The sequence below is a fragment of the Dermacentor albipictus genome, chromosome 10 (assembly GCF_038994185.2).
Source record: "Dermacentor albipictus isolate Rhodes 1998 colony chromosome 10, USDA_Dalb.pri_finalv2, whole genome shotgun sequence".
NCBI lineage: Eukaryota > Metazoa > Arthropoda > Arachnida > Ixodida > Ixodidae > Dermacentor > Dermacentor albipictus.
In genome coordinates, this window is record NC_091830.1 from 46,476,770 (window position 1) to 46,500,295 (window position 23,526).

General features: G+C 42.7%; 2 protein-coding genes across 2 annotated transcripts in view; one reads left to right on the forward strand and one right to left on the reverse strand.

The window, feature by feature from the left end:
• The window catches only part of LOC139050455 (neprilysin-1-like), a 45,672-nt gene extending 34,624 nt beyond the window's left edge, over positions 1-11,048 (reverse strand). The window contains exons 1-5 of the mRNA XM_070526856.1: positions 10,891-11,048; positions 8,887-8,971; positions 7,004-7,051; positions 4,021-4,176; positions 1,739-1,825 (exon numbers count right to left, since the gene is read on the reverse strand). Of these exons, the coding sequence (XP_070382957.1) occupies positions 1,739-1,825; positions 4,021-4,176; positions 7,004-7,051; positions 8,887-8,971; positions 10,891-10,896 (382 nt within the window). The 5' untranslated portion in view covers positions 10,897-11,048. The remainder of the gene's footprint in view (positions 1-1,738; positions 1,826-4,020; positions 4,177-7,003; positions 7,052-8,886; positions 8,972-10,890) is intronic.
• Positions 1-23,526, forward strand: part of Pus10 (Pseudouridine synthase 10) — a 192,568-nt gene that overhangs the window by 62,787 nt on the left and 106,255 nt on the right. The window lies entirely within an intron of this gene.

The window sequence follows — 23,526 nt, forward strand, 5'->3', positions numbered from 1 at the left end:
GCCTCTCTAGTGCTGCCGAGACCTGCTGGACGGCCTTGAGTTGTGTATCTTGGTCATAGGTGCTCGTTGCAGCCTCTAGCTACGGCGGGATCGTCGCCTTTTCACTGGCTTCTCGTGGACTTATACTACAGTCCCAGAGGATGTGAGCCGCGGTGGCTCCCTGAATAATAACTGACGGTGAAGCAAAGCGGCGGGACGAAGACAAGCAAGCAAACACAACAGAACTAGCACTGTAATGACAACGCCTTTATTACACGCCACACAATACTGCCGAGGCCATATTCAGTTCCGTTTCCAACTAAGCCTGTTTTTGTAATTGTCGACAGTACTGAAACGCAGCTTCTTCATTGCAGACTTGCATTATTCGTCTGTTTACTGAGACAAGATATTATTCGAAATGACCTATACGGGGGGGGGGGATGTCTATAAAGGTCTATAAGCGTGTACACGGGCATAAGGGTCTATAAAGATATTTAAGGCTTCGCGATTCAAGAACTTTATATTCGGACTTTGCGGACCTTCGTTTACGGCCGAATGATACAGGACAACCGATATCGGTTAAAGCAAGATGTCCTGAATGCCGTTTCAGCAGGGGCAACCGGGCCAGTAATGAGGCGCCAGTTTCAAAGATAATATACGGAGCATCTTATTATTATTTTTGCATATACTCCTGCAATTATCTGATCAAGAATGTTGTGTCCCTAAACAGGCTAGAGATTTGTTATCTCAATTTCGGCGTAATAGCGTAATATCGCATCGTGTCCTCGGTGGACAGCCCTACGTTTGCATTGAAGTGGCGTATTCTATTTCTTTCTTTTTACATATGACAAGTATCTGGCGTTTGATTCCTTATTCAAAGCAGCGATATATATATATATATATATATATATATATATATATATATATATATATATACATATATATATATATATATATATATATATATATATATATATATATATATATATATATATATATACATATATATATATATATATATATATATATATATATATATATATATATATATATATATATATATATATATATTCGTGTTATATGCAATTCACAAATTCCGGTGTCAGAGCTCTCTGTTTTGTCGTGCAAGCCGTTCTAATTAAGAGTCATCCGCTGCTCTCTAAAGTGCTCCCAATTCTAAGTACACGGGCATTCTTGCGTTGCTCCCCAATTTAAGTGCGACCGCTGCGCCCAGGTATCGAACCCAGAACCTCGTGCTCGACAGGAGAATGCCGTAGCCACTGGAACACCGCAGCGAGAGCTGCTGCAACTATCGGTCGACAGACCGATGTCGTACGCCTGACATGCAGCCTGCTTTGGCGTCTTTCTCATAACCCCTGCGGGGCGTTCAACAACAACAATCAAGTAAAACTCTTGCTTGGACTAGTTGGTTCATGCTTGAAGTAGTAAAGGCAAGGCGCAGAAGACCAGGACTTAGGAAGAAGAACACAAATGACAGGACCGGCGTGTTCTTCTTCCTAAGTCCTGCTCTTCTGCACCTTGCCTTTACTACTTCAAGCATGAACGAACTAGCCCAAGCAAGAGTTTTACGTGAGCGTATTTCTTCTACATTGGGCCCTTTCTTTCATAAGGCGCCGGTCCTGTCATTTGTGTTCTTCTTCCTAAGTCCTGGTCTTCTGCGCCTTGCCTTTGCTACTTCAAACAACAATCAATCATGCAACTAATCAATCGATCAACCATCGGCCGCCTTTGCACTTACCGCTGTTCAAGCACACGTGATAGGTGACGGCGGCTTTATCCCTTGCACTTTGGGCTTCGGTGACGTTTGGCAGGCGCCTAATTATCCCTGGTTTAGAAAGATAACCAAGCAAATATAAAGCTTTTATTTATTTATTTATTTATTTATTTATTTATTTATTTATTTATTTATTTATTTATTGGAAATCGTGGCAACGTATGCAGTACGCTTACGAAAATTGTAATAGAAAGTCCATAGACAGTCTATAGACATCTACAGACTGTCTATAGACTTTCTATAAAATTCTTGTAAGGGTATGTTGCGACTTCCCCAGTGCGATAAGTTATTAAATTAATTAACGATGACAAGAGACGAAGTGAAACAACCTTTCAGCTACGTCACTGTTCGCAACAAAACGTGACGACGAATATTTCTGCTTAATAAAAAAAAGACGGATTCGAGCTAAAGTAATTTTCGCCGACTAAGTTTTATAACGGTAACGCGTGCATCACTATTTGTGTTACTACTCGCAATACGGTTATAATTTTGCTTACTTTATTTATTTGCTCTGACATGGTCTAAGAGAAATCCGAGACGAGAGGCGAGCAATGCTTGACGCTTTTTCGGCCCCCCTTTACATGCACACACAATAATTTGGCCGTCGAGAGTTTGGGCAATCGGATTCTGCACATTTAGAATGCAAATGCAAGTTCCCAACTTGGCACAGTTGACAACAGCTCGGTTGTAACTCAATAAGCAGTACAAAACTGCAAATAAAGAGGTCAGAAAAATAAAATCACAATTTACTTTACTTCTATATGCTTGGTAATAATGACAACGAGCAATAATAGGCCCAGAGGTGGAGGAATAACTACACAGAAACTACACACACATGTTTGATGCAATGAACTCAAGAGTACACAAAGCAAGATCAGTGTAAGCACGATAAAAAAAACATGCCATTGTATAAGAACACTCGTACAAATATCTCTTAACTATTTTTATTGTTGAGCTTAGCGGGCTTACTGTAAGTGCGCAACTGAAAGTAGACTGTATTAAAAGCAGAATATCACTTGACAGAAACTCTGTGTCTTGCAACTTGCACCTGTTTCGAAATGAACGCACTAAACATCTGCGGCAAAATACACTGCGATTCCAGTGAATGTTTCTGCATTGCGCGAAAGAAATACACACCAAGGAAGTGCAGAGAAAAGACGGGGAATGCGGGAGATGGAAATTCAAGACGATGAGCAAAATGGGAACAAGGTGAATGCAGGAGCCAACGTTTCGACAAGTGGACTTGAAACCTTGAAGAAGACAAGTCCACTTGTCGAAACGTTGGCTCCTGCATTCACCTTGTTCACGTTTTGCTCAACACCAAGGAAGTGGTAATTTGAACAGGAATGATTCTACGGCACATCTTGAGTCTGTTATTTGTCAGAACTGGTGCTAGGCACAGTTCGCCTGTCTTTCTCTTTCTTGAGCCGAACACAGTTACGCTTAAGCCGCAGGGGCACTATAACGTTCCAATTAACACTGATTTACCAACACTGAGAAAGGAGCACTGCTTAGTGTTAATTCTATAACATCAAAGCTTTTCACCACAGATGTTGTACACGTAGTCATCGAAACCAATGTTATGAAGCTCAGGATTTTTGTTAAACAGATATTACTTCATTACCACTCTGCTTCACTTCCACCATTGGGACGCCTGTTTTAAAGTGAATAATTACGAATGTAATAGTGAAATTTTATTTGTACCTTATACAATAGATTAAATAGAAGGAATTCTTATGCACTTTATACTGAGCTCGTCTGCCATGTATGTATGTATGTATGTATGTGTGTATGTATGTATGTATGTATGTATGTATGTATGTATGTATGTATGTATGTATGTATGTATGTATGTATGTACGTACGTACGTACGTACGTACGTACGTACGTACGTACGTACGTACGTACGTATGTATGTATGTATGTATGTATGTATGTATGTATGTATGTATGTATGTATGTATGTATGTATGTATGTATGTATGTATGTATGTATGTATGTATGTATGTATGTATGTATGTATGTATGATTCCCTTTTATTTACCGGCTTCGTCGCCCTGTGATTCCTCCCTTTTTTCATTCTTTTACAACTACGAAATAAATGTTCTTAAATTAGAGGTGGCCTCTTTCTACAGACAAAATTACTGTAGCGGTTGCAAAAGTATGCAGAAAAATCATAATGGGAAGCAAGAATTAACTTCAGATACGTTGTAAAGAGCAACGTCTACGGCACCGTCGGCGTACCTGAAATTTCGTTTGCGACTTTCACCCGCAGCTGGTCCACATTGCTGGGCGTGTGGGCGTTAGTGGTGCTTCGTTTTAGGTACGAGCCGCACGCGTAAGCGTAAAAGTCGTCGCAAGGGTCGATGTTCTTGTCCGCGTGGTCCAGAATAAACATGGCTGCAACGTTGAAACCGTACACGTACGTAAGACCAACGTCACAAGTCGCTTTTCGCAGAATAATTAATTGCTCCCAAGAAAGCGCACGATTGCGCTCGAGGTCTGAGGTTTGAGCGTCCTATTAGACGTGATTGCGTGTGAGCGTACTGGGGTGATTAAAGATTCTCGTTATCTCCCCCCACTACCCCTCGACAATGAGTTGAAGTGACGCAGGGAATGTTCTCTTCTAGAAGCGCTGCGATTCAATGCGGATATGGAAGCGTTACCAGATCAGCAGTCGAGATAAGCACGAAACGTTTACACTTTAGAATACTGGTGAAAGAAAACGCAGGAGAGAGATCGATGAAGCTGGCATATCTACAGGCATAGATAACTTTACAGTATGCAAATAGATGTTTAGCTGAAAAGAAGGAATACAAGGTGGAGATAGACAAAATGATAGACTGCTGTAGATGCACTAAAACCTGATTAGCTCAAGCAGGTTCGGTCACTATACTTGCCACCACCCCGTTTCCCAGATGATGCTAGCATCTAACACAATGGCCTCCGAGATCACTGTGCTGAAATTTTTAAATTCGAATTTCCCACCACGGAGGAAATAGTGACGTATATGTCGAAGCACAACTAATCAGTCAACTTTTAGTGGCACAGCGAAAAAGTAACGGACTCATGACGGAATCTAAACAGAAAGTCCAGGTTGTGAGTATCATTATCCATTTATGTTCCCTGCCAGACGAAGGTGTCTCGCAGCAGTAGTTTTATAAATCAATCAATGTTTATTGCTGCGTCCCTGTAGTAACAACTTATTGGTCTTGCTAATGGTGCATTTGGCAGAACACATGAATGCACAATAGTTCCTTATAGGACTGTGTACAACTTTTTGAAAGATAAAACCAGAGTCCTAGATAGTAAAGGACACTGAAGAACAAAGACTATATGGTTTCGTTATATAAAACCATAACGGCTATGTACAAAATATTTGCTAAGACAACACAAGGTTTTCTATAATACATACCTGTGAAGGACACATTGCACAAAACCAAAAAAGTGGAGGGATATAAATAATGATGATTACGATGATAATGACAACATTTTGCATCAGAAATAATAGGGGGACAAAGCGCAAGACCACCAGAATAAAGGCTTGATCAGCTCTCCCCTCCCCATAGAAAGCATGTATGTATCTATATTTTGTTTTCACGTCCAACGTTAATTGCATATACCACACCAAGATTGTTAAATACATGCACCCAACAAAAAAGCGATCCAATTAGTCACAGAGGCTGTGAAAATCCGTACAAAAATCAACAACGTAAGCATGTATCGACACAAAGCCTGCATAAGGATGTATCAGAACCAACTACATGGTGATAAATACAAAAAAATTGTAAACGTGCATAAAGTTCGAGACAAGGAAGTATTCGAGACGAGTGAAACAGAACAATCTATTCGCGTCTCTCGTTGCATAGACATGTTAGACTGCAAAAATCCTGACCGCCACCTGGGCACACGTACAACCATGGCAGAACTTGTTCTCGTGCTAGCCAGTTCATACTGAAAGCATAACAGTAGCGTCACGTTCGTCCACCTTTCTTATGTCTGTAGTGTTAACGGTAGAGCTTTTCTTTGTACTACACATGCATGCTGGCGTTCACGGCAAGAAATAATATATGACACGCGGTAAACGGCACTAAAAAGTTGGATTTGTTGACAAGAGTGAGCTCTTCATATACGCGCACATTTAGACACAGTCTTCGATCATCCAAATTAGCGAAATTGGCAGTGATGAAAGGCTTCGCTGGACTACCGGAGTTATACTGCGATCATTACATGGTCACCCATAAAGCTATCATCATGATCATATTAATGCATACTGCAGGACACGAAAGCCTCTCCCGCTGATTTCTCCATTTAGCATTTTCTTGCATCAGAACCCTCCAGCCAGTGTCTGCCAATATCTTAATCTCACATCACACTAATCTGAATTACTTAAATGATATTGCGCGACAAAAAAACGACACGGACGGGAGAGAAGACGACACACCAAGTCCGTGTCGTTCTTTTTTTTTTTTCGCGCAATACAATTTAAGTAATGGATTACCAACTTGCCCGGAATGCTGCTCTCATTATTCTGAATTATGCACTCTCAAGTTCCTACTTCCGCTGTCTGAATGCTAGCCTAACACTTATCAGATGTTTTTCTTTGTGTTAAGTGTGACTTCTACCTCTACCACTCATTTTCTTTTCTGAAGCTCTACTTTGGCAATGTCAAATTGCGCCATATTCTGGAATTACGTCATCCCGCCATTTGGAGCCAATCAGAGATGGCGTAGTTGCCCTGCGAGCCAATGAGAGAGGACACGATGTCAAACGGAACAAAATGGCGGAGTCTTACAACATTCAGCATTGCACTCCAGGCGTAGTGTAAAAACCGGGCATGCTTCCATTTGGAATGCTTGCATTTGGAACGCACACGCCATGGCCATGAATCTGCACTAACCCCAATCTTTGCCCGATCAAAAGCTTTCAAATTCAGTTATTTTCCAAGAACTGTGGAAGAATGGAATTCTTTGCCGTCTGATATTTTTGGTTCCAATAATTTTCTCGCTGAGTTGGAGTGTTACCTTCTCTCTTAAGCTTTATTTCTTTCTTGCTTGCTTTTTTGTTGTCTGTTGCTTTGCACATTCATGTTGGATGTAACCCACACCTGCTTGGGCCACCACATTGGCCTGCAGTATTTTGAAAGGAAGAGTTCTCGCTTCTTGGTTCACTCTATAGTACATCCAAAGTTACCTATTCATTTACCTTTATTTCGGGCTGTGCTTACCTTTCTCATTACAGGCCTTTGTTTTGCATATTTCCGTTTCCATCATCGCTGCAGAAAGACAAAACAGAGCAGAAAGAAAGTGCGTCGTTAGGTCGCTCTTTGAGAGTAAGATGATGCAATGAAATTCACGGAAAGGTTATAGAGCGTCGACGTAACGGATGCCGATCGAAAATCTGCATTCTTTAACAAATTATGCGGAACACATCTTACTTGGCAATTTGACATATACAGATAGCTAATTAAAAATTCGCTGACGTTTCATTTGTCACAGGACACTTGTAGAAACTGTGAAATTGGAGCTGAGTAGTAGTGAAATGTCTGCTTGGCAGAAATTCTGAGACCATGCGGGCACATCAAAGATATTCGGTTTTAGACTGTACTGCGACATATAACGTTCCAGGTAACAGTTTCCTAAAAGCTTTCGTCTAGAAATACGCGACAATATTAAGGGAAGCACCAATACGTATTTTTCGAGATTTCCTGAACGGATATGAGAGTGGTGTTAGTCGAAGGATTTCTGTTAAGCAGACATTCACTACTTTCAGACATTCTGACGGCAGTTCGCACGAATTGTCATTCCGTGCAGCGCGTAATCTCAAGCAAGGTTTACGTTTGTGCACCGCACAGGTCACAACTTTATTGTCGTGCAGTATTTATGTTCATGGAGTACGGATTTCAGGAATATAATATTCTTTTTTATTTTTATAGACTACACCGTTCACGAAATGTGCCTAAATGCTGACAGCAGTTCACGCGAATTATCATTCCGTGCAGCGTGCAATCTCATGCACGGTTTATGTTTGTGCACCGCACAGCTCACAGTTTTTATGCTTATGTAGTACGGCTTTCACGAATACGGTAATTTTTTATGTTTATAGGCTACACCGTTCACAAAATATTCCTAAATGCTGACAGCAGTTCATGCGAATTGTCATTCCGTGCAGCGTGTAATCTCATACAAGGTTTACGTTTGTGAACCGCACAGGTCACAACTTTATTGTCATGCAGTTTTTATGTTTACGAAGCACGGATATCGCGAATATGGTGCTTTTTATGTTTATAGACTACACCGTTCACGAAATGTGCCTAAATGCTGACAGAAGTTCGCGCGAATCGTCATTCCGTGAAGCGCGTAATCTCATGCAAGGTTTACGTTTGTGCACCGTACAGGTCACAGCTTTATAATGTCGTGCAACGTTCACGATTATAGACTACACCGTTTACTCACACGGCGTGCCGAAACACTGACAGCAGTTCGCACGATTGTACACTGCGATACGTTGCCGTAACGGTGTGACGGGGACGAAGGCGAGGCATTGTCGAGTAATTCACGTTGAGATGTGCACGCGGAGAGAAGCACGTGCGATGCCAATGAATAGTGGTGAGGATGACTGTTAAATTCGCCACTTTCCTTCCAGCGTCTGTGGCCACATGGAAAACAGCGCGCGCGTGCGCGCGTGCTATTGCGCGAACGGGATCTTAACGCGCATGCGCACCGCACGGCAATGAGCTGCTCAGAATTTGAACGAGAGAAGTAAGCAGAACACTTGTGCAAGGAAACAGGTTCAATCCCCCCATCGGCAGCGTGTTTTTTTAGTTCTGTATGTGAGCTATTCGGCAGGACAGAGGAGAGCCCAACAGCGTCCAGCAGCAGAGAGGGTCAGACAATTTCGGGAGGGTAAAATCAGAAAGCTTCGGTTTATAATCACGCGGTTTGACGATTACGTAAGGCGTGTGCATGATCTAACAATTTAATGGGAAAACGGCGCATATAGGTCACAAAACCGAGCTCGCCGCGCAACTGCGCCGATGGCAGCGCCGCCCTGCGGATATCACCTGCAATCATCACCAGGGAGCGCGCTGTAGAGAAACTTGAACCTTACCGCGGCTCGTGCCACGTAATTGTGCTGACGAGATGCCGTTGCACAGCACAGCAATCAAAGGAGCAACGCAGGCAATATTGGTTATCTGGAATAGAACACCACCACGAAGATGTGGAAATCGGACACTGGCTGATACAGAGGGAGAAAAAGTGCTGTCTCAAATTATTCGTTTGCACTGCCGGCAAGCTAAGATGTCTTATGGCAAGTTCGACGGGCGAGACAATTGCCACCAGCGTGCGAGGTTAGTTTGACCGGAATTATGACTCCACAACGACAGCGACAACAATAACAACGTCGACAATTGTAGTGCACACGTCGTGTTATGAAGTACAGCAAGCCTGCCAAATTATGACCCACAATAGTGGGAGTATTCTGTAAGAGTCTGCAAAGTGGACTGTCCATTTCGGCCGCTGATGATTGGCTAGGGCCGCTCGTCTCCTCCTCGCTCGTATAGCTGCATCCAAACAACAGCGGCCGAAATGGACAGTATACCAGGTGGACTCTTACAGAATAACCCCCACCCCTTTTGTGTGCAAGTCATTCCTCAAGATTTAGTTTTCTATAAGTTCAGTCTGCATCATGTCACTGCAGTAGTGCTCAAAAAGCGAAAATTTTGTAAAGGATGCACCGAAGTTATGAAAATATCGGGGTAGAGGTGTCCATAAGACAATATGGACTGCTAAATATTGCAGACCCGGGAACGATAAAAATACAAAGAAAGGAGCCACGAACATATGCGCAAATAAAGACACGATATATAATTTGGCAATAGTAAATACAATCAATTTTGTTTATCGCTATTATAACAAACTAACGAATGACACGTATTGGTTTCTAGCAATGCATTCAATTAAAATGTTCCCATAAATCCTGCAATGTTTTGCTAGTGCATTGTTTAACGCAAACGGATAAATATATGAATAGCGTATGTCCTTTATAATAATTCAGTGTATTCTATTGTATTATTCAAGAAAGTAGATAAGTTGTAAAGTTACCATAGTTCATTTTTTCACTTGGTTACGTGCATTAAGAAATTAAGGTAGTTCAATGTGTTTTTATTATTAACACATAGTGTAAACGTCACTTTTGATGAGCCTATAAATGATTATCGATAGTTTATGACAAAATAATGGATGCACTGGTAGAACGTGCAGGTCTGAAGTCACCAAATCAGCGGTAGAAAGCTGAAATCTGAGACAGTATCAAATCTAATATGCAATATCTGCACTTTTTAACAACATAAATTTGTTTGCAAATTCTTGCGCATGCTTAGCACATGTATGTGGTAATGTCACTTATTTAAACCTTAGAAGCCATTTGGAATTAGCCCTTTCTGATCCGACTTTCACTGAAATGAAAGTTTCATATTACGTGCATCTTAACGACAAAATATTATAACGAAGAAAGATCCCACTGAAGCTCCCATAACTGCATGGAAGTTTTGTCTCATAAGCTGCCAGCAAATCAGTGTGTTGTAAATATCACTTGGTTGTTCACACTTCTTAATTCACAATCATAATTTTATGAAAGATTGCTCCAAATTGTTAAAAGATCATTTTTGTGTCATCCAAGGCAGGTTGCATATATCAGGAAGGCTACAGCATGAAAGCATAACCTCATCGTGATGCGAAGCGTATAGACGTCGGTAAAATATCAGGGAGAGGCCCACCCATCCACGGTACAAAGTCGACAAATTATGTAATTAGCATTGCTGACACTTCTTTTCCTATAATAGATTTTCTGTTTTTTCTTGATGTCAGATATTTCCCGCGAAACATTACGATTGCTAAAGGAATACCACTGCACCGGAAAGGGCTAGCCTCACCCGCTCTCCACCTAAATTAAGTTACGTACCATCCTTTAACTTTAGCGCTCCAAGGTCCGCATTTCAATATAGAGAAAAGTCCCTCCCTGAGGGCTACGCATCCCGTGGCAGTATATGGAAGAAGTTTGAGCTGCATTAACAGTATGCCTGTCGTTAGCTTCTTGCTGATGTACACTCACCTTCATCCTGAAGAGCGAAGACTTGTTTCGGCTTCTTAATTAAGGAAACGGCCAAGGCAGCTATTTGCAATGGCTCTCAGCAAAATTGATGACGCTGTGTGCACAATCGGAAGCAGCGGATACGAATGAGAAGTTTCTGGTCGATCGTGCGAGAAGGCGCCTACTACACCGCGAGAAATCTAAAGCGTGCCGAGTAGGGACGCTTCAGATTTCTCCAAGAACGCAAACACAAATAAACGCAAGAAAAAAAGTGCGTCGTGCAAGAAGCCGTTTGAGTTAATGCGAGAATTTTACGTATCGTGTTACGACAGGACGTGCGCTTATACGAGACGTAGCGGTATATATCCCGCTTGCAGGAATGTGCCTTCAGACGACAGCACACATTTCGTTTAATCATGTCGTATCTCCGCAACTATATTTCGGAATAGTTGTCATCATCAACAACCTATTTTTAGGCCTCTCTCCGATATCCGATTGCCCCTTTCCTGCGCCAACTGATTCGAACTTGCGCCTGCGAATTTCTCAATTTTATCACCTCCCCCCCCCCCCCCCCAGTCTTTCGCCGTCCTCGACTGCGTTCTCTTGGCACCCATTTTGTAACCCTAATGGTCCATCGGTTATCTAACCTACGCATTACATGACCTGCCCAGCACCATTTTTTTTCTATTAATCTCAATTAGAATTTCAGAGATGCCCGTTTGCTTTCTGATCTACACCACTGTCTTCCCGTCTCTTAACGTTGCGTTTATCATTCTTCGTTCCATCGCTCTTGGTGCGGTCCTTAACTTGTTTTCGAGCTTCTTTGTCAGTCTCCAAGTTTCTGTCCCATATGTTAGCATCGGTAGAATGCACTGATTGTACACCTTCCCTTTCAATGATAATGGTAAGCGTCCAGTAAGAATCTGAGTATGTCTGCCGTATGCGCTGCAACCCACTTTTATTCTTCTGTAAATATTATTCTGTAAAGTTTCCTGCATATTGATCTTCAACCCCACTCTTACACTCTTTCTGTTAATGTCCTGAATCATTTTTCCTAATTCGCCGCCAGTGTTGCTGAACAGGTCACTGTAGTCTGCAAACCGAAGGTTGCTGAGATATTCGCCGTTTATCATTACTCCTAAGCGGTCCCAATTTATTAGCTTGAATACTTCTTCCAAGCACGCAGTGAACCGCATTGGAGAGATTGTGTCTCCTTGCCTGACCCCTCTCTTTATAGGTATCTTCCTGCTTTTCTTGTGGAGAACTAGGGTAGCTGTGGAATCTTTGTACATATTTTCCAAGATATTTACGTAAGCCTCCTGTGCCCCTTGATTACGGATGCCTCTATGACTGCTGGTATCTCTGCTGAGTCAAATGCATTTTCGTAATATCTATGAAAGCCATGTAGAGAGGCTGATTGTACTCTGCAGATTTCTCTGTTACCTGATTGATTGCATGGACGTGATTCATTGTACGGTATCCCTTTCTGAAGCCAGCCTGTTCTCTTGGTAGACTGAAGTCAAATGTCGCCCTTATTCTATTGGAAATCATCTTGGTAAATATTTTACACAATAGTGGAAGTAAGCTAATGGGCCTATAATTTTTCAATTCTTTAATGTCTCCCTTTTTGTGGATTAGTATAATGTTTGCATTCTTCCAATTTTTTGGGACCCTTCAACTCGCGATTCAACTCGCGAGACACATAAGTTTTTAAAGCATTATGTCTCCTCCATCTTTGATTAAATCAACTGCTATTCTATCTTCTGCCGCTTTTCCCCGTTTCAGGTCTTGCAAGGCCCTTTTGAGCTCATCGCTAGTTGTAGGAGGAATCTCTGCAATCTGTTTATTACTGCTTCGAATGGAGGTATCATAGCTCCTCTGGGTACTAGACAGGTCAGCATAGAATTCTTCCGCTGCTTTTACTATACCTTCGAGATTGCTGATGATATTACCCTGTTTATCTCTCAGTGCATACATCTTGGCTTGTCCTATATGCCAAGGCTCCTTCATTGATTTAATGCTGCGTTCATTTATTACTGCTTCCTCAGTCTTACATTATAATTTCGAATATCCTTTATTTGCTCCTTGTTGATCAGTTTTGACAGTACCGCGAATTTTATCTGATCTCTTGAATTGGACTGCTTCATTCTTTGTCGTTTCTTTATGAGGTCCTTCGTTGCTAGGGAGAGCTTACCTACTGGTTGCTTTGGTGCATTGCCTCCCACTTCAATTGCTGCTTCTGAAGCCAGCCTAGTTATGGTTCCATTCATTATCTCTATGTCCTCTTCATCTCTCTGTTCTAAGGCTGCATATTTGTTTGCAAGTACCAGCCCGAATTGGTCCGCTTTTATCCTGATTGCGTCTAGGTTGGCCTTTTTCTTCTTGACCAATTTTACTCTTTCTCTCTCCAAATTGAAATGTATCCTAGCCCTCGCTAACCTATGATCACTGCACTTTACCCTACCTGGCACTTCTACACCCTGCACTATGCTGGGATCGGCAGAAAGTATCAAATCGATTTCGTTACTTGTTTCACCATTTAAAGCTTCTCCAGGTCCACTTCTTGTTGCTGCGCTTTCTGAAGGTGTTCATTATTCGTAGCTTATTCCTTTCCGCGAATTCCCGCAATATCTCGCCTCTAGTGTTTCCAGAACCGACGCCGTAATTGCCAATTGCTTGTTCACCAGCCTGCTTTTCCCCCACTTTTGCATTGAAGTCGCTTATTACTGCAGTATACAGCTGAGTTTGCACTTTTCTCATGTCTAATTCCACATTTTCATAAAACTGATCTACTTCACCATCATCATGACTATAGGTTGGAGCGTAGACTTGTACCACCTTTAATCTATACCTCTTATTAAGCTTTATTACGACTACTGCTACCCTCTCATTAATGCTGTAGAATTGGTCAATGTTGCCCCCATGTCCTTATCTATTAGGAATCCTGCCCCGTATGACTTCCTATCTGGGAGTCCTCTATAGTATAGGATGTGGCCGTTAGTCGGCACTGTGTAAGCCTCACCAGTTCTTTTAATCTCACTAAGGCCAATGATATCCCAAACAACGCCTGATAGTTCCTCAAAGAGTCCTGCTAAGTTAGCCTCACTCGAAAGAGTTTGGGTGTTAAAGGTAGCAACGGTCAGTTTCCATTGGCGGCCTGTCCGGGTCCAGAGATGCTTAGCACCCTCTGCTGCGTGACAGGTCTGACCACCGCCTTGGTCAGGTGCCCCGCAGCTGCTGGGAACTGAGGGCCATGGGTTAATTGTAGGAGTTATGAGGGAGCTAGTGGCCGAATACTGCACCAGGGAGGCCAGTTCCTGTTCTGGTGAGGGAGTCTTTGTTGAAGCTTAGTGGACCTTCCTAATACCGACTATATATTTAAATGGCAAATGCAATAGCGCTTCTTTTTCTTTTTAATCCTAAATCTCGTGGGCACTTGTTTTTCTCTTAAGATATATGTGAGAGAAGAATCCGTAGATAACTTTCTTGAATACGGCAACAGTATCTGACTTTCAAGTTCATGCCTCCTGGTGACGGTAAAAATTATCTGCTCCGAATGCAATTTAAATACGTCCTTTTCTAAACCTGGTAAAATATTTCTAACCCACTCCGTTCCAACGTTTCCGTATGTTGTCTCACATACCAGATGTTTCTGCATACTGTGCTGTGCGAGAAGTAGGCAAATCTGAACTCATCTGCAAGAAAAGAACGAGCGAGCCAATAAAAATTTTATAATCGGAACCAGTGAGAAAAAATGCTTCTTTTTTCACGCAAGGCAGCTGGCCTTTGCAGTTCAGGTATCAACGCAAGCTGGTGAACCAGGCCAGGGAAGCAGCGAAGTCCAATTACTATACCCGGACTGAAGAGGCAATCGATCAAGAGAGAGAGAGAGAGAGAGAATAAACTTTTATTCTGCATGAGCAAGTGCAGTCTGCGTCCTAGGTGGGCAGCCTGTTTATTCCAGGTAACCGTGGACAATGGCCATCTCCCGTGGCCATTCGACGAGGCTGCGCTCTCTCTCAGGGTCAGGGTCTGATAGCTCGGCCTCCCACTGCTGTTCGGTTAGTGTTTGGGTGTCCACGGTGCCATGTTTCCGAAACATCCCCATATTGGATGACATAAGGTGTCTGGGACATTACAGTACGTGCAGAAGTATGAATGACGAGTATAGGTGAGATTCGGTACAATGGGATACCGCGGACGTAACTGTCAATTGCTTGGCGATTTCCTCGGGGTTACTGCCTCTTCCCTATATAGTTAGGCTGGGGTGAGGTGGCGGGCAAGTTCTTGTGTCTAGCCTGTAGTATCGCAGAATATCGCTGTACTGTTTCGGGGCTTCGTCCGTTCTCCTTGGCGCATCCTGTGAGAAAGCCCGGTGAACGTGATCTTGGGCGGAGGCGTCGGCGGCCTCATTCCTGGATAATTCTCACTGCATCTTGTTCTTCCAAGCCGTCTCTTCCGTCTGCTACCCGTCGTACCAAATGTGCTTCTTGTGTGACAGTTTCTTGCAGTTTGGGTAAAGCGGCGGCGCCCGATCCGTCCCTGTGTACATGTAGACCGAGGATTCTGAGCGACTCTACTTTAGGGATTTGCACTCCATTAAGACAGAGTTCTGGTTCTGGAACTTCACCTTCTGGTGGTCTTCCCCTGGTTCTCGCTTTTGGTATGAGAAGCTCCATTTTTCCCGGTGCGCATGCGAGCCCGCAAGCCTTGAGGTATAGTTTTCTGTACGGTCCACCGCTTCTTGCGGCGCATCCTGTTGAGTTCCTGGAGATTCGCCTGTAGTCCAGATGGTGATGTCATCTGCACAGAGGGTGTGTCTTATCCCATCTATGCCGTTCAATATATTTGGTAGTTTCAGCATGGCTGTGTTAAAATGGACAGGCGAGTTGACAGAGCCCTGCGGGGTTCCTTTGCTCACCATCTCAAGCTTGTCCAATTTCAAGCTGCCCAAGGCCACTGTCGCTGTTCTGCTTGTCAGGAAGTTTTGTACGTAGCGGTATGTCCTTTCGCCACAGTACGTGTCCTGTAGGTTCTTCAACACTGCCTCGTGAGAGACGTTTTCAAATGCTCCTTTCACGTCCATGGCCAGGATTGAGAGAAATTTTTCTTAGGTTGTGTTTTTGACGTTGGAATGCAATTTGCTCTGTATTATCAACAGCTTACTCAGCGAACAATGACTTAGCGAACTTGCCTCACATGGTCTGGCGATGCCCCGCGTTACGCGGCGATGAAAGCAACACTTCTTCACGCTGGGATGCGGTCCTACACAGCCCCAACCTCGAAGAGCAGTTATGGGCTGTCCAACGGGCCCGCAACGCGGCGAAGAGGCTCGGCCTCTCTGTCCCGACGTGGGAGCGGCCCGCTGCGCGCTAGTGCGCGCCCTAAAGGACCCTAATAAAGTTTTTCGTCGATGCATCCATCAACAGCTTACTGGTTGCGGAAAGTCTTTGCCAGGACGATTTCAGTCGGAAGCAGCCGCTTCTGCATTGTCCAAAGCGGCGGCACAACTACAAGTTGTATCGTCTTTTACATACCGTCTAGTGTTACATCATAACATATCTATTTAGCAGTGGTCACATCAAAATTGCGAGTCGGCACACAATTTTTCGACTAAACTCATCTGTCGGAGCTCTGTAGCCACGTACTTGTTCTAACTGCATATATTTTGTTCCTTTTTATTTCTGTCTGTTTGCTGTATACATTTTGTCTACGTTGCAGCGCACAATAAGGTGCTGCTTGTTCCGCTGTCACCATGCTTTCTTGTGTGCATACTTGATTTTCATTGTTTTATTATTGTCATGCTGTGAAGCAATGTTTCTTCCTAGGCGTTATTTTAGGCTCCAACTTAATATATTCTAAACACATCTTGCACCTAAAACATAAAATAGCCTATGGAATAAGAATCCTAATAAAAGCACGCCTATACTTTAGCCCTCCTACTTTACGAACATTATACTACGCCTTCCTTCACAGCCATTTCACTTACTGTATATCATCTCTGGATAATAAGTGTCCCACACATTTACGCCCATTATAGCATTTACAGAACTAAGCTATCCGGTTAATCACCTTCAATCCTTTCCGCGCCAACGCCCTCGCACTCCATAGAAGTATAAATCAGTGTTGCTTACTCAATTTCCTTCAAGCAACTCAAAACAGGAGATCCCCTTACAACCTTGCGCTATGGGACCTCCTTCTGTATATTCAACCCCATTTGTGCCACCTTTGTAAATAATAAACGTTTGGATTTATTCATTTGTGCCTCCCCCCTAGCTATTCCAATGCTAGCTATATAGCGAATGCGGCTTTTTAAATAATAAATAGACCTATAAATAAATACGTTATTTACCTTTCTCTAAGGTTCAATTCCTAGCGATGCAACGTAATTTTATGCTACCGCCGTACGCACTGCGCCATCACTGAATTCGAAGATCACCATTGGCATCTATGTTGGAATGATCGAGCGGAGCATAAGTTCGCCTTCTGAGAGACTAAAATTAAAATTGCAGACGGCCACCCAAAATTAACTATTCTACTTTAAATGAGCAGTACAAAGAAACACTAAATCAGTTAATACTAATAACGTACGTGTTGCTTCAAAACTCCGTTTTCCTTAATTTCACGGTGCGTGGTTGATTACACTTGGCTTCGATATAACGAAATCCTCGGCATAACGAAATACTTAACTTTTTGTAACTTCTTGTCCATACCATATGTGTATATTGAACTTCAATCATTATAACGAAATTTCAATGCCGCCGCGAAGGAATGCCGAGACCATAAATGGAAACTTCCGCCGACGCAGATGGTCTAGTGTTTTAACTACAAGCGGCTGCTGCCAGCGCACCTCTTCAATCGCGCGCCACGCGACCAACAGCGACCGCCGAAGCAGAGCAGCGTCATGCTTCGTATAAAGTCCAATTGCCATAAGATCCTATCGCGCCTCGCGCTGTGCATGTTTTGGGTGAGAGTGAAATCTTGCAAGGATCAGCTGTCGCGACTTGATAAGCACCGTCTTCCCGGCGAGCAAGGGGAAATGGTGTGGGAAGAGGGTGCTGAGGGCAATGGAGAGGGGAGTAGAGTAGGGGAGAGGGGAGAAGGCCAGGGTGAGGGTGTAGGTTTGCGCGCGTTTCCTTTTCTAGCGCGGCCGTGGATACCTGTGCACGGCTGTCAGCGTGGCTGTGCGCATACCCTGCCCGCGCGCCCTGCTTCAGAGGTAATCTGCCGCGTGTGCAAAGACGGGGCGAGCCGAGATGGCGGGGTATCGTGCGCCGTTTTCCGGCGTGTATAGTGCTGGAGGTTGCGTTATGTCGAGTTTCAGAGACGGTCAAGCGAGAGGCTGACGAAGCGCTCACTCTCCGCTGCCAGCGCTTTTCATGAGAGTGTGGTCCCACTGCGGGCGACGCTATCAGCCGCAGGGGCGCAGTGGATGCGAAAGCGTGGCTGGCTTTGCTTCGCACCACCAATGTGAAGATATCGTCGACACGGCATAAAACAGTGTTTTTCGTCGCACTATCCAATTCAATAATATAGATTATTTATCTCAATCCAATTTGCTTTTTCAGATTGCCCACAATTCGCAAAATTTTGAGGTCCCTTACATGCAAGAAAGACCCATCAGCCACTGTGCTTATCTGCATGAAAGATCAAATTTCAATATAACGACATTTCGACATAACGAAGCAAAGTGCAGGTTTCACGGACTGTTAACTGAATGTTAACTTATATTTGAAACTACCCAAATAATTTGCAACCGACTGTGAAAATTTAATTACTGTTCCCCATGTGCTAAACAAAGTATTGCGAATTATCAGGAATGAAATTACAACAAAAGTTTTCAAAGCAATAAAGAAAATGGATAATGCAAGCTTTGTTTTCGGTTCCACAGCAGAAGCCTGCAGGCCCTACACGACCACCTGTGATTTTTGCTTGTATTACGTCATTTAGTGTTTTTGGTAGTCATGTATGTATCAGTTCCTTCAAGCTACAACCAGTGATGTTTTCCTTGCAATGAGCCCTTTTACATGTATTATGGCAAACAAGTCTTACATAAGCTTTTTTCACAACTTCTGATCTTTCTTTGTCAACCTTTTAGTACAGATTTTTGGAAAGCTATAGTCCTACAGCAGCCTTTCATTCCCGGAAAAGTTGTTTGCAACAGGCTCTAAATATGTTGAGGCTATTTGTGCCGGTTTTTAATGATAATTACTGATCTTGTGAATAAAACTGATTCCTTGTCTTTTATAGCTGTTTTCTTGCATTAGTCAGTTCAGGCATGGCACCTACTTATACTGATATATTCCTGATGCAAATATTTGTGTTTAATTATTCTACATTCGATTAGACATTTAGATATCCGATACTTTCTATTCACATTTAGTTTGTATTTGAAACCTTTGATATTCACCCACCCCAACAAAAAACAGCTGTATGGAGCATCCTGTAACAGCATTACCTTAGATTTAACACCTCGTAACACTGCTACCTTTGTCGTTACAGAAATAGATACAAATAACAATCAGCAAGAAAATGCACAAAAGAATTTATTGCAAAAAAGCTGACAAGGTGAGAAAAAAATTTAATTTCAAGTGTTGCAGAAATGGCTGCAGAAACCTCCACAGGGCCCAATGTAGGAAATTTTCATTGGAAATGAACCTCTGCTGCAAAAGCGATGGAGGGAAGTACAACAGCGTCAATTCCTTCGCACCGACACACAACAAGACAGATGTCACTACACCGACACACAGTTCATCGATTGAAAGCAAGGCAAGCGTGATCAACTTAAGCAGCCCAAGATAGCACTGGCTGGAATAGCCAAACACTGTGCAAAAGCACAGTCTGGTCCGAGCTGCCTCAACTGTGACATATACGTGCACTTCCTTCCCATAAAAGGATGACTATTTATTATCATGGACAATAAAACACAAGCAGGAAAGAACAAAGCAGAATGCCTGTTACAAGTATTAGCTTGAACATGTGATCGTGCACTCCTCATGCCTGGTACGAAAGATAACATAGACCTCAAAATCAAAATCATGACGCCATTGCACATAGTGACAAAATTGGGAACAAGAAAATGCCCTCCAGTATTCAAGTAAAACAAAAATCTGTTGCATTGGACCCAAACATGCCCAAGTGCTTTTTTTGTATCTTGCAAATTTCCAGAGACAGCTAGTTACATTCACATTTCTAAAAGAAATGATGCATGCTCTTAACCTACTTATGTTAAAATGAGGGCACTGTAAGTGTCACGTACACTCTGGTTATGCCTGATGGCAGCATTATGCTACAGGCCAAAGGGCTCGATTTTCTCACCTATTTGAGGTATGTCATCCAAAAGCAGTGCTACCAGCTACGATAAACACCATAGCAGAATACTCTGCACCATGCTTTGATTGACTGAAATTCTTTAACACACACCAAATATCAGTATGTGGGCTCTTCTGCAATCTAACCTTGTCAAAATGCAGCTGCCAATGATCAGATTTCGACTCCAAACATTGTGCTCAGAGAGCGAATGTCACAGAATCAGGGAAATTAAGTTGCACAGATGGTTACATGCACCACATGAGGCTCCCTTCAATTATGTGGCCATTAAACTCTACTTCTATTATAATGAGCCAACAAGCCTCAACACAATATTCTTTGAATGCCAGAGGAACAGAATGAATGTTTGATGTTTAATGGCGCAAGGGCCAGAGTCAGTGCAGCAAGTCATGGAGGAAGGAAAGAATTAGGAGACAGCATCGAGCAGAAGAATTGACGCCGAACATATCAGCCCAACATGTCGTCACCATGTCAGCGTGTGTGATAGGTTTTAGTACTCCTGCTCTGCAGGCAGAGCTACAGTGAGAGTCCAACAAGTGCCCATCTGTTAAAAACTACCAGGAACCAAACACTCCCGGCCAACACAAGTCTCTGAGGCCACTTATTGGGCCGATACGGTGAGGGAAAAGGCAAAGGGAATGGCTTCTCCGAGTTCGCTTGACAAGGGGTGACAAAATGCTCTCTCCTAGTTCATTTCCTTCCGCCATGCCACAGATAGAGCTCCATTCCCAATTGGGGTCACTGTGTACCTATTCAAAAGATATTCACAGTGACCTAGTTAGATGTGTATGCTCCTTAAAGCTATGTTAAAGAAATGCATTAGGTCAAGCTTTAGCGGCATACATTATCTTTTGTGTATATACGATAGCTCCGTCTTATTTCGAGTAAAATCATCAGGAAGGATACAAAAATGAACCAAGTGGTAACAACACTTTGATATTCCCTGTGACATCACAGATCTTGGCAGTGTTTGCTTAGGGACAGGTAATCCTTTACTGACAGTGAAGGGTTACGGAGCACTGGAAGTGGGCACAAACACGACCTGGACATTCTATATTTTCTTAACTTTTCATGCACGAAAATGCTCTAAATATGAGCAAATACAGTGGAATAAATTATTTTGCGACGTCATAAGTTCCACAGTACTCGCAACAAATTCAAAAAGAAAATCCAGCAACACAATGACTTGGCCTAGTTGGCTAGGTTCTATACACGAATTAGCCCAAAAGAAAAAAAAAATTGATCCAGAAAATGACTTCGGCCTTCACCTTGTCTTCCAATATTCTTCCTTTCCTTTAAATGAAGTGCAATTAAAGCTAATACTTTACTAGGCTTAACTGTTTCTCTTTAGTGTTCTTTTAAGACTGTGTATAAAGGTGGATTCTGTTTTCCCATGAAGCATGCTGCAGACATTTACTACAGCCATATAAATATAAAGATGTCCTGAAGCACAATATGAACATTCTTGTTGTAGGAGTATTATATAAAGTAAATGCAAAGAACACAATAATATAAAATAGTTATACATTCAAACAGTGTAAATACTTTCATATTGCATCAAGATAAGGTGAGTCACGCATTTAAAAAAAGCACAGGAAAGTATGTTCAAGTGAGCAGGACAATGGCACTGTCCTATTGTTAAGACAGTATAGACAGTTACTACACAACCGGCAATTGTACAGTACAGAAAGCTTACTACACAACCAGCAATTGCATGGGTAAATAACACAAATATATATTACAGATATGCAAAAAAATATGTGAACACAGCTGGTAAGTTCTGTCCCCAGAACTGAGACACTTCATCCGTCGATTTCAAAGCAACAAATGCTCGAGTAATGCATTCATGAAGTCAAGCCGTGAGCAGCAGCCGCAGCAGACAAATTATGATAAGATTAGCATGTCAGTGGAATGCAAAGCAATGTTGCCAGCACAACTTAGCATGGCTAGGGTTCCAGCTTACTGAATGCTGCATTAGATTTGAAGCAGCAGTAAATGCAAAAATTGCCAAGACTTGCAACAGTCTATCGATGAGCATCTCCTAGCAGCATGTCACATTCTTGTTTATTTGCTGTTCATTTGCTAGATTGGTAGTTTCCTTTTTCGGTTTCTCCTTCCGAATACATGTGATCATAGACCTTGGACTGTATTCTCAATCTATCACATTCAAAGACACTCTCACTTTTGCATGATAAAACACCCAACCCAATGACTTACTAGAGCGACCAACATCCCATGCACTTCTTTAGCTAGTCAATTCGCATTGAAAGTGACATCCCCAAAAGTGATCTTCAGAGAATGTGGCCCCTGTTCATCTGCTAGATCACACTGTGATTACGAAAGTCAACACAGAAAAGGCAGAGCCTCGAGCCTGATACAATGTCGTCCAATGGTCAGTGTCAAAAAGAGCTCCAAAACCTTCAAGACAACTCTGCTGAGAGTTGTCTAGAGGCAACTCAATCTGACTTGGGACACTCCGGTTATGATTGAACAAAAAAAAAGAATGTGCGTACAACAGGGTCAGCGTTAAGCAGGCTTGAGTGTTACGTGTCATGACGATCAATTTGCAACCAGTTCAATCTGCATCAACAGAAGCATGCTTGAAAGTGCAACAAGGATGTTAGGCTCTGTTCACACAACCTCTCTTAAGAGTGAGCTGCAGTCCTTGTCTTACTCGGTGACCATCCTTTTCATTTTCGGTCCAAGTTCCTAAGGCTAAGCCCTGAGCTTCTAAGCATGTCCTTAACCCTCATTACACCATGGAGCACAAGACAGTTGTAAACCAGCAACAGGCGACCGCAGTAAAACGACACCAGCACCTACGATTTTCAGCTGCTCAAAATCACGCAGGTCCTGCCAAAAGCTTTTTTTCTCGAGATGGCAAGATTACAGAATGAAAGACAGCAGCATGAATGGAGCTTTAAGCTACAAACGTAACTCTAAGAGACAGCGGTGTAAGCTAATAAAAATGGGTCTCAGCATCATGCCAATGCAAGCCATGAGGCAACATTTTCGCTACACCTGGTCAGCCATCACTTTTCTCAAGTATAGCACCTATACAATTTGTATAAGACAATTGGGACATACTGAAGAGAAAGCTCCTCCACCACCTACATGGTACATAAAACAGTATTATGTAATGACTCATCTTATTTTCATTTCCATACCTTTTCATTCTCCATGTGGCTGATCTTGGTAACAATGGTGACATCCAAGCCAATGACGAAATGTAAGCGAAAGGAAAATTAAATGAATCATCCCAAAGTACAGTGCCTTGAATACTCGGACAACGCCTGCTGCACAAAATTTCAGCGTGAAACTTCTTTT